Below are 11,879 nucleotides of genomic sequence, written 5' to 3' on the forward strand. Positions count from 1 at the left end.
CAAAACCCAGTGACTCCTGGACACTCTCCCTTGCAGCAAACATGATTAATGGTAAGCCTTCAACCCATTCCTTACCAGTCTCAGTACAAAATTGAGCATTGACTTAAGAGTCTGATGGAATCGCTCCAATGCACCTTGGGATTCCGGGTGGTAAGCACTGCCAATTGGTGCTTAATTCCTAACTTTGGATGTAAAATTAGTACCTTGATCTGATTGGATCACCTTTGGTAAACCAAACATAGAGCAGAACTTAATGAGCTCTTGAACAACTGTCCTTGCTTTAAGAGTGCGAAGGGGGACCGCTTCAGGGTAACGAGTCGCAGCACACATAATAGTCAGGACATACTGGAAACCTGACTTTGCCCTAGGCAAGGGCCCCACACAGTCGATAATTAATCTCTCAAATGGCTCACCAAGAACTGGAATCGGACAAAGGGGAGCTGGCTGAATGACTTGATTTGGGTTCTCTACTAATTGACAAGTAGGACAAGAACGCACAAATTGACACCGATGACTTTAGACCCGGCCAAAAAAAAAAAGTATTTGGAAATTCTATGGTAAGTTTTAGTCACCCCTAGATGGCCTGATACAGCATTCTCATGAGCCAGTTCTAACACCTGTGAATGGTACCCAGACGGTAGCACAATTTGATGAACCTCTTGCCAATTCAAATTAGAACACAGAGGCTTCCATCTACGCTTCAGTACCCCATTCTCCAAGTAGTAAGTAACACCAGCTTCTGGTACTTGCATGATGTCCACCACAGCATCCATGCAAGCGACTAAGGAAGGATCAGAAGTCTGAGCTGCAATCAAGTCCTCCTTACAAACCTTTAAGGAAAGCACGGGTAACTCACTTGATTCAGTAAAATCTGAAACCATTTCAGGGACAACACTCAGCTCGCATGTCTCACAGTTAGGCTGAGAAAAGACTGTGTCAGATAGGTCAATAGTATTCCCAAATTTCTTTGACTGTGCACGGGTCACAACACAGGCAGGGAATATGGCAGAAAACTGAGTAGTAAGATCAGGCAACTCATCGACACTAGGTTTGTGAACTACAATGGGTCTAGGAAAAACCTTACCTCCTGCAAGCTCATTTCCCAGGATAAGACTGACACCGTCTACAGGTGATCGTGAACACACACCCAGAACAACTGTTCCTGTGACAAGGTCAGACTCCAGATACACCCTATGGAGGGGAACATTAACACATCCCATTTCACATCCACGAATTAACACATCACTACCGGTATATGACTAGAGTGAAAAAGGTAACATCTCCAAAATTAATGATTGCATGGCTCCCGTGTCCCTCAAAATTCGAACTTTCTGTATCTCAGAAACAGGCGTAAGAGAAACTGAGCCAAAAGAGAAAAGGCTGGTAAACCACAGCATCAAACTCGTTTAACACTGGTACAGCTTGTACCAAAGCTAAATTTTTGGACTTAGAGACACCTTTCTGTTTCCACGCCTTACACTCTGAGATTAAGTGGTTTGGATCAAGACAAAAACAGACCCGCCTGTCTCCTGCACGCTTGGGACTAGATTTACATTTACCTCCAGCAGACAGCTCTGATTTAGCAGAACGAACAGACGCCTGAAATAGTTCTGAGCTCTCCATAGCTGAAGACTGACTTTTAGCCTGACGCGTAGAAAAGAAAACATTACGATGCGTCAACACAAATTCATCCGCTATAACAGCAGCATCAGTTAGGGCTTGCACTTTGTTCATTCAAATGAACAACAACATTTTCTGGGACACAGGCTTTAAAATCTTCTAACAACATTAACTCCCGGAGCTGCTCAAAAGTGGTAGTCTTGCTAGAAACACACCACTTTTCAAAAAGTGTCTTTTTCTCTCGTGCAAATTCAACATATGTTTGTCTGGCTGTTTTTGCATGTGCCCTAAACTTCTGACGATAAGCTTCCGACACTAATTCATATGCTCGTAACACAGCAGTCTTCATTACATCATAATTGAGAGATTGTTCAATGGGTAACGCAGCTGAACCCTCTTGTGCTTTACCGGTCAAATTGCATTGTAGAAGTAGAGCCCACATATCCCTAGGCTGTATTACTATCACTGTAATTTTGCAGCCACCCGTTCAAACGCTACGAAATAGGAGTCCACTTCGGCCTCTCTAAATGGTGGTACAAGTCTAATATACCTGCTAACATCAAAATCAGATTGTGACTCAGAATGTGAATCAGATGAGCTTTGATTAAGGTTCGGTGCGGAATCTACAATTGGCATATCAGCTGATGACCTAGCAGATCTAACATGAGGTGATGGGACAGGTCTGCTATGTACCCTCAGAGCCTCCATCTCATTTCCATGCCGCTCACTACCCCTTGCTCGTTCCGCTTCTATTACTCAAAGCCTAATGCGCTGAGCCTCACATTCTTGTCGCTTTAACTCAAGATCTAATTCCTTCAGCTTAATTGCCAATACAGCATCAGAATCTTTTGAATCAATGTTGGGAACAGAATCAAAGCTAGCAGTCTCAGGTTCTTTCCCAACATCCCCATCTCATGCAGCCAAAATGCCAGCTTCCCAAACAATTCCTCCTTAACCGCCTGTTTACTAGCCTCTTTAAGTATGCTAATGTTAAAGAAGTCTGCTATGGATATTAGATCCCTTTTACGACAACGATTATATACTTCCACAGTAGGAAGTAACATAAATGAGACCAAATCAAACTTCATCTCAAGCACTAACTTACCCTCCCACATCAAAAGTGCAAAAACAGCCAGACAAAAACGAAGCGAGAAAGAAAAAAAAAAAAGACACTTACCACCTACTACTTTGATCATCCCCCCACGGAATAATTTAACGTAGTTCCAAATCACACAAGAGAACATCAATTTGTTAGACGAGCCCCCAAATTCTGTTACGTTCCCAGTTAGTCTAGGGTTCAAGGAACCAATAACAATAAAAAGGTGATGTGTGGAGGCAGCAAGGTTCAACTCCCAACTCCAGTGCTTTAACAAATGTCAACAGACAACTCTATCTCAAGAAAACAAGCTCGTTTATTACACAGATATGGGAAGGTCTCAAGGCATCAAGAGGGGGCAAGGCCAAAATAACAAACAAAAATCCTCTAACTACTAGGGAGAAACTAACTAATCTAACAAAAGAAAAAAGAAACAAATACAATCAATACACTAACTCCCTAACTAGCATAAACAGGAGAAAAAACAAGGTATAACGAAAATGGCACCCACCTCTCTACGAACATATTCCCAATAAATTAACAATAACTTTATATATAACCAAACAATATCAAACAAAGGTACAAACAAATGATAACTTCTAAACCAAACCAGATCTCTTAACTTAAGCAGCAGTCACCACAGAAGTGTTAACACAATAACACTATAAAGAAATCAATTCAACAACATATTAAATCAAAACAACTAATAAAGCTTATGGGGTTGAGAATAGAAGCCTCACGACGCAGCCTCCACACACACACCCTGCACTGTGCAATGGTGCAGCTTATATCCAGTTTCTCCTCCTCCTGCAATCACATCAGATCACCAATCAGTGGAGTCAGGTGGCAGCCATTACCTCCTGCTCATGGGAAGTAAAGGGAAAGAGAGAGAGAGAAACAAAACAAATACGTCCTTGGACGTAACAACCCTTATGAGTGTGATGGTGTGTTTTGAATCCTAGTGAATTTTCACGCTTGATGTAAACTATAAGGGTAATGTGTTTTAAAAAAAAAATTCTACATTTAATCATTATAAGTGATCAATAATGATCAGAAGAAAAGACTGTTATATCATTTTTTAATTTTTTTATTTTGTTGCTTTTGCATTGATTGCATTAATCTCATTTAAGTATACAACATATAATCTTCCATATCCATAGTATAATATATTTGAAGATAATATAACTGTATCATTTATAATGTCCATTATTAATATGCATGTTAATAGTTTTTTAGTGTTTTGGACCACATTTTTGTCTTTTTAAAATATTACACATTTGTACACCAAAACACAGTGAAAGCTGATATAGACAGAGTCTTGGGTGTCCTGAAGAAGAATGTATTGAAAATGTCTTGTTAACTCTGAAGGAATTAGAATAATGCCTGTCTAAATGTGAAGGAATGTTCAGTGCTATAATGCATTGTGGCAGATTTTGCCATTCATTTTCTCCCAAATTCTACAGTAAAATCTCATGAAAGTTGACACAGACAGAGTCTTGGGTGTCATGAAGAAGAATTAATTCCGATTTTCTTGTTAACTCTGAAGGAATTAGAATAATGCCTGTCAAGCTATTGTCACATGTATGACCTAGTTTCTTCTGTTCCCCTATTGGTTAATTAGATCCTCACCTGTTTCTGTTTTCCCCTTGATTACGTTTATTATTTAAAGCCTGTGTTCTCCCTCCATTCCTTGTCTGCTATTTTGTTTGCTGTAAGTGTTTTGCTACTCAATGCTCCTGGAATTCTACTGTGGATTATAAATAAAAGACTTTTGTTTTCTCTACTTCTCTTTGTGCGCCTCCTTAGCATACACGACCATAACAGAATAGCAGACTGAAAACAGTGAATTACTAAAGCAATGTTTTTCTTTCTGTTTATTAATTTTGTTTTGTTTTGCCCTCTCCTGGGATGGATCTGCCTGAGTCCAACTCCTGTGCCTGAAGCAGTTGGACCGTTTGCTGGAGGACCATACAAGGGACTTTCTAGATCTTGCGTGCCTTACACACTTCCCGGACCACTTGCTCTGTGTTTTCTACATCATCAGCCTGAGCGAGCAGTGTAAGGCACGCCTGCCAGCGAACGGTCCCAAAGAGGATTTTGCCGCTTGTGTGGAGTGGGTGCTGATGAACAACGAGTCAGCTTTCACTGTCGGCCCTGTGGAGGATGATATCACCACCGGCCCCACTCCACCACTGCCAGAGACCAGCCAGCCGTCACCCCGATCTACGGAGATATTGCCTGAGCCCACTGCAGACGGAGAGCCTGAGCCCGCTGCGATTGAACCACTACCATCCTCGGACCAAGTGCGTGAGCCGGCAACATCATCCGTCGCAGAGGGAGTTTTGGTGGAACTCGAGGGCTTGGAGGGAAGCCCCGCCCACACTCCTACGACTGAGGGTGTGCTGCAACTGATCTCTGGGAAATATGAAGAGGAACTGAGAGAAATTTTCCAGACAGACCTAATTGACTGGTGGGGAGAAGTACAAACCTGTGTCCCTGAATCTCCTGTGTCTCTGCTGGTTCCGTCCAGCCCTGAATCTTCTGTCCCTGAATCTCCTGTGTCTCCGCTGGTTCCATCCAGCCCTGAATCTTCAAGAGCGCCCTCAAGAGTCTCCGCTGGTTCCGTCCAGCTCAAGTCCTCCTTTGGTCCCTCCCAGCCTCCCTCTCCTGCCTCCTCTCAAGCCAGCCAGTTCTTCGCCTCCATCTCCGCTGATGCCTATCAGTCCCTCAGCTCACCCTCAGTCAGAACCTGCCATGCGCTCCACTCCGCGGCCTCGGGACTTCCAGTCTTCAGCTCCGCCCAGAGGTGCGGATCCCCTGTCTCCACTCCCAGCCTCCGAGTCCTTGACTACACCTCGGTCCTCCGACCCATAGGCTCCTAGCTCCCTCGTCTCCACCGTTTCCCGTCATCCCACCGGCTCCACCGGGCTCCCTCGTCCCTCCGGCTCCACCTTGGTCAGTCGTTGACCATCCGTCGCCTCGGGATTCCACTCCTCTGGCTTTGCCTCGTCACTCCATCCCTCCGACTCTGTCAGGCTCCTCCTTCCCTCCGGCTCCACCTGCGTCCTCAGTCGCACTGGCTCCACCCGCGGTCTTCCGGATCCCCACGTCCGCCTCAGTCGCCTGAGCCTTCAGCTTCGCCTTGGCCCTCCGGATCCTCAGTTCCGCCCCGGCTCTCCATCTGCTCCGTTCCACCTGGGTCTCCTTCTCCAGCAGTGCAGTCTCTATCAGTCGGCCCCCTGGTGTCGTCGGCCCATTCTCCACCATGGCTCCTCCCACCGTCGACTCCGCCGTGGGCCGCCATCCTGGCTGGCCTCTGGAAAACCACCTGGCTTCTCCTGCTTCAGGCTCCTCCCTGGTTCCTCCCACCCTCCACTCCCCCTTGGACTGACTTTTGGTTTTGCCCCTTTCCCATTGCCTGCCCTCCTCTTGCTCCACGCCCACCTCCAGAACCCCCACCCTCCCTCCTCTGTTGGACTGTTCCAACAGACGGGGGGGACGCGCCGTTCTGGGAGGGGGCGTTCTGTCACATGTATGACCTAGTTTCTTCTGTTCCCCTATTGGTTAATTAGATCCTCACCTGTTTCTGTTTTCCCCTTAATTACGTTTATTATCTAAAGCCTGTGTTCTCCCTCCATTCCTTGTCTGCTATTTCGTTTGCCATAAGTGTTTTGCTTCTCAAAGCTCCTGGAATTCTACTGTGGATTAAAAATAAAAGACTTTTGTTTTCTCTACTCCTCTTCGTGTGCCTCCTTAGCAGACATGACGTAACAGCTATAATGCATTGTGACAGACTTTGGCATTAATTTTCTCCCAAATTCTACAGTAAAATCTCATGAAACTTGACACAGACAGAGTCTTGGGTGTCCTGAATAAGAATTAATTGGAAATCTCATGTTAACTCTGAAGGAATTAGAATAATGCCTGTCTAAATGTCAAGGAATGGTCAGTGCTATAATGCATTGTGGCAGACTTTGCCATTCATGATCTCCCAAATTCTACAGTAAAACCCAGGGAAAGTTGACACAGAGACTTGGTCGTTCAGAAACATAATTTATTGACATTTTTGTATTAACTAATTCGAATAATGCATTTAGAGAATAGTAGGAAATAATCAGTGCTATAATGTATTTTAACAGACTTTATTTTTATGGAAAACTCCACAGTATAATATATTTGAACATAATATAACTATCTTTTATTATTCATGTTTTGGGGCACATTTCATTCATAACCGCTGAAATATAGGTCTTCTTCAGCTGTTTGGCCGCTCCGTGTCTCCGTACCGTAATACCACAAATAGACGTGCAGCTGAATCCAGGTGGCAGCTCACTTGACCGGGTGTTCACAGATGGCGGCTCACTTGACCGCGGTAGGTAAGCCAGTGAATGATTTTACTTCGTATTTGAAAGTAGACCTCTTTAAATTATATATTATGTTTTTATATTTAGAATACTGAGTGCACTTTTCTGTCCAGCCATACAACTAGCTTGGCTTAGGTTTCGATAGGGTCATCCGTAATTCATGATATTTCCATAACAGCAAGATATGGATGACGATGGCATGCAGTCTGGGCTAAATTTGGGTTTTTACAAACATTATTGGTGCACCCAACCACACAACAACTCTTTGGCATGTTGTAAGGTTAGTCCACTTCCTTGATCCGATACTGTATGGCGGTTTGTTTTCCCCTAAAATTGGGCGTCAATCTGTTCAGAGACATTCTATGACGTTGCGCCGGTTGTGAGTATTTGCTAGCAGACATTTCAGATAATTAAGGAAAGATGCCATAATCACAGAGGTATAAATATTAACAACAGTACTTAAAGTAGACTGTGTTACTTAACTAATTTGACGCAGCTGTTATACTGTTTTTTTGGTATAACTGACGAGAAATGTCAGACGCGTCCTCTCCTCTCCAGCAGCTGATGTGTCCACGGTTGCCTGTTTCACACCGCATGCATAAGCAGAGCAGAGGCAGCGCAGAAGTATGAAGGTAAATTTGGTGCAAAACAACTGAGCGTCCATGACAGCAGAATTTGTAATTGTAGAGAATAGTCACACGTGTATCAGTAAATTTGAGGCCACAGACAAAAGTTGCAAACTTGTAGATTTTTTTTCTCTCTCCCACAAACACAACACAACAGTTACTTACACCTTCACTAATCCTTCATTGCAGATATACAAATCCTATTCTACAAATCACAAATCAACAAACTTGTACGCTCACATGTTTTGCTACTATTGCTGCAGTGAATATGGTGCAAAACACACTCACACACCTGCATCAAAAATGTGAAGTCGCGGACGAATTTTGTACATCCGCAAATCAGTATTTGAATTCTTGCAATGAGGTTTGCACACTTATAGAATGTTTTCTTTCATATATATTTTTCTTCTTGGATGCTTTTTCTAGCACAAACACAAGTACATAAGGATACGGCTTGAATCTGCTGCTACGAGTCTCAGATCCTGTTTTTTACTTGCAAATGACAAGTTTTGCGCACTCTCCCTAGCTTTTTGTGGAGGTATTTAAAGACTTTTATTTTGAAGGGGTTTTTTTTAAGGAAAAACTGAGACCGGAAGTGATGTGAGCGTGACCGGAGTAAAAAAAAGAGGTGGAGAAGAAAAAAAATAGGGGTGCTGGAGTGGGTCATCTAGAGACGGAGGCTACCGACAGGAAGGACAGTTGTGGAGGATTAAGTTGAAAGCATATGGTGTTTCGGACTGAATAACAAGGAATCAGATACACACAAACGCGGGGAAGACTGAGGACTGTGAAGTTAAGGTATTGTGAGGATAGTAAATATAGGTGAGGAACTTGGATTGGGTCTATCGACCGACAGCCTGTACAGGTCCGGAACGATACTCCAGAGAAGTTCCTTGCAAGCCTGGGGGACAATGGCAGGGAAAGAGACAGATAGTGAGAGTAACAGTATGGTTTGTAGTGAGGAAGGTGAAGCGGGGATAAATGAGTGGGAAAATGTAGGAAAGGGAAAGAATGGAAAAAGCCGGAAAAGAAAGAAAAAAGAAACATCCAGCATTGAAGAATCGGAAAGTGAAGGAAGTGAAGAAAGGGAAAAAAGAATGAGAGAGGGTACAATGAATGTAGTTGTTAGATTTGAAGGAGAGGGTGTTAGAAAGAATATTGACCCGATTAAATTAACAAAAATCATCAAAGCACAAATTGGAGAAGTAAAATATGCTAGAATTCTAGGAGATGGAAACTTGTTAATTGGATGTAATAATAAAGTCCAAATGGAGAAGGCTAGAAAGCTAACAAATGTTGGAAAAATAAAAGTCCTTAAGGCTGTAAGAGTTGGGGAAAAGAGAATCAATGGATGCAAGGGTGTGATATATGGAGTTCCTATTGATGTTAATATAAAAGAACTAGTGTAAAGCATTAAAGTGGAAAATGGTACAGTGAAAAGTGTAAGAAGAATGACGAAAGGGGTAGAGAAAAAGGAGACAGAATCAGTACTAATTTAATTTGAGGAGAAAGAGATACCCAAGCAGGTTTATTTTGGATTTGTAAGATATAATGTAAGAGAGTATGTAACAAAACCAATGAGATGTTACAAATGTCAAGAGTTTGGACACATAGCCAAAATGTGCAAAGGGAAGCAAAGATGTGCTAGATGTGGGGGGGTTGGGGGGGGTGAATATGGGAAGTGTGGTGAGGGAACAAAACCAGGGAAAAATATCACATACATGTGGGTGCAAGCACATGTGGGCATCTAGGGAAATGAGAAAGTAGACAGACTGGCAAAAGAAACTACAAAAAAAGAACATGTTGACATCAAAATTAAATTATCAAAAACAGAAGGGAAGAGTTTAGTGTGGAAAAGGATAAGGCAAAAATGGCAGCAGCAGTGGGATAATGAAATTAAAGGGAGACATCTGTACATGATACAAAATATGATGGGTATGGAAAGTAAAAAGGGAAATAAAAGGAAGGAACAAGTTATAATAAATAGACCGAGGATTGGTCATTGCAAGCTAAACAAAACTCTTCATGTTATAGGAAAACATCCTACAGGACTATGTGATGAATGTCAGGAGGAGGAAACAATTAAGCATATCTTTATATCATGTAAGAAATATATACAAGAAAGGCAAGAGTTCAAGAATCAGCTACGAGAAATAGGTATAGTAGAGTATAATGTTAAAAATATAGTAACGTGTGGAAATAATGACCAAGGACGGAGATGTTTGTTTAGTTTTTTAAGGAGGACTATACTGGAAGGACGACGTCAAAGGGAGACAGTAGATGGCAGTAATGCAACACTATGGATGCCAACTGCCGTAAAACTCCAACGAAGAAGAAGAAGAAGAAGAAGAAGAAAAAAATAGGAGCTAGAGGTGCGCGTGCGTGAGACATACAGAGAGGGCCAGAGAGGCAAAGAGTAAAAATAAAGCCCACTTATTGCGATTCCTTCGCTTTGACGTGGACAGCATTTGACGAGTATCGAGGGGAGCTGACGAAGAGCTGGGCCGAGCTTGTTGTGCTGTTGCGAGTTTTATCACGGGAGTGTGATTGCTGTGGAACCGAATTGTGTGCCTGTGCGACACGAGAGGGGCATCGCTCATTGCGTTTACTGAGATGGCGTTTGAGTGAGTGTTTGTCTCCGTCTAAAGAGAGCTGAGGTACTGTGAGTTTCTTCATTTTTGTTCAACTACAGTTGACATCCAGAAGAAATATACGGACAGTATTTTTGTTGTTCTTAAAACGAAGCTGATTTCTGAACGAGTGGCCTCTGCTGCTGTTGTTTCGAGAAAATTCTTCACATGCCGTTTTTGACACGTTACTGCCGCTGGGTGGACGCGAACGGAATTGCAGACTCTTTGATGCTCTTTTTGACAGTAATGATTTTCCTGTTCTGAGTGTTAAACAATTGCTCTGGGACTTAGTATCATCTGAACTTTTCTTTTCTCTATTTCATAGTTGAACTTTTTGGACGTTCTACAGTGTTTTCATCTCAAGACGTTTGAAATTATTATTTTTGAATGGACACTTGAATAGACTTTCTGGACCGGTGACAGAGTTAGCTTTTGAACAAAACTGCTTCTGTTTTTTTTTTGAGGTGTTGAAAGATTTTCCTGTTTCTGGAAACATTCGCATAGACAGGGATTTGTGTTGATTTTCTCTGAGTCGTTCTCGCTTGTTTTTTTTTCTAAAAGGAAAAACAGATTTCATTGGTTGAACTGATTACCCTGCCATATATGGACACTCCAACACCAGCCCAGTTCTACGGTGAGGTAAAAGACTAATATTGGGTCATGACACTCACTCAGGTATGTTGATTGTCATATAAAAAGTCAGTGACGTGAGATGTAAAATATTTACTACGAACTGTTGGTTTAACTGAATATCATCTGAACTTTTCTTTTCTCTATTTCATAGTTGAACTTTTGGACGTTCTACAGTGTTTTCATCTCAAGACGTTTGAAATTATTATTTTTGAATGGACACTTGAATAGACTTTCTGGACCGGTGACAGAGTTAGCTTTTGAACAAAACTGCTTCTGTTTTTTTTGAGGTGTTGAAAGATTTTCCTGTTTCTGGAAACATTCGCATAGACAGGGATTTGTGTTGATTTTCTCTGAGTCGTTCTCGCTTGTTTTTTTTTCTAAAAGGAAAAACAGATTTCATTGGTTGAACTGATTACCCTGCCATATATGGACACTCCAACACCAGCCCAGTTCTACGGTGAGGTAAAAGACTAATATTGGGTCATGACACTCACTCAGGTATGTTGATTGTCATATAAAAAGTCAGTGACGTGAGATGTAAAATATTTACTACGAACTGTTGGTTTAACTGAATATCATCTGAACTTTCTGAGGGAACTGTTTCCTTGATTCTGATTGTTGTGGGGATTACAGCAGTAAACCAAGAGACTCTGAATGCAAGTTTGAGTTACGTAAAAATTATTATTATTATTTTTTTTTTTTTATTCATTTAAATCGGTCAATTTTCAAGTGAAGAGTTTATTTGCATTTCTTTATTCTCTATTATTCTTGTGTTTTCTATGTGCTTACCAAACACTGTCAAAATAAACCCAAACTTCTGTTATCTTGGAATAGGGGCATTCCTCCTGTCTGATAGAGGGGAAGAAGGGTTAATATTACTTCATACTCTGGGAGCTACCGTGTACATTAT

The 11,879-nt window shown here is 42.0% G+C and overlaps 1 protein-coding gene across 1 annotated transcript in view; it reads left to right on the top strand.

Moving 5' to 3' along the window:
- Positions 1-1,255: 1,255 nt before the first annotated feature.
- Positions 1,256-11,879, top strand: part of LOC131550750 (proteoglycan 4-like) — a 51,619-nt gene continuing 40,995 nt past the window's right edge. Inside the window, exons 1-2 of the mRNA XM_058793128.1 lie at positions 1,256-1,273; positions 4,663-7,712. Coding sequence (XP_058649111.1) covers positions 1,256-1,273; positions 4,663-5,598 — 954 coding nt within the window. The 3' untranslated portion in view covers positions 5,599-7,712. The remainder of the gene's footprint in view (positions 1,274-4,662; positions 7,713-11,879) is intronic.

Source organism: Onychostoma macrolepis, chromosome 12 (assembly GCF_012432095.1).
Source record: "Onychostoma macrolepis isolate SWU-2019 chromosome 12, ASM1243209v1, whole genome shotgun sequence".
NCBI classification, from domain to species: domain Eukaryota; kingdom Metazoa; phylum Chordata; class Actinopteri; order Cypriniformes; family Cyprinidae; genus Onychostoma; species Onychostoma macrolepis.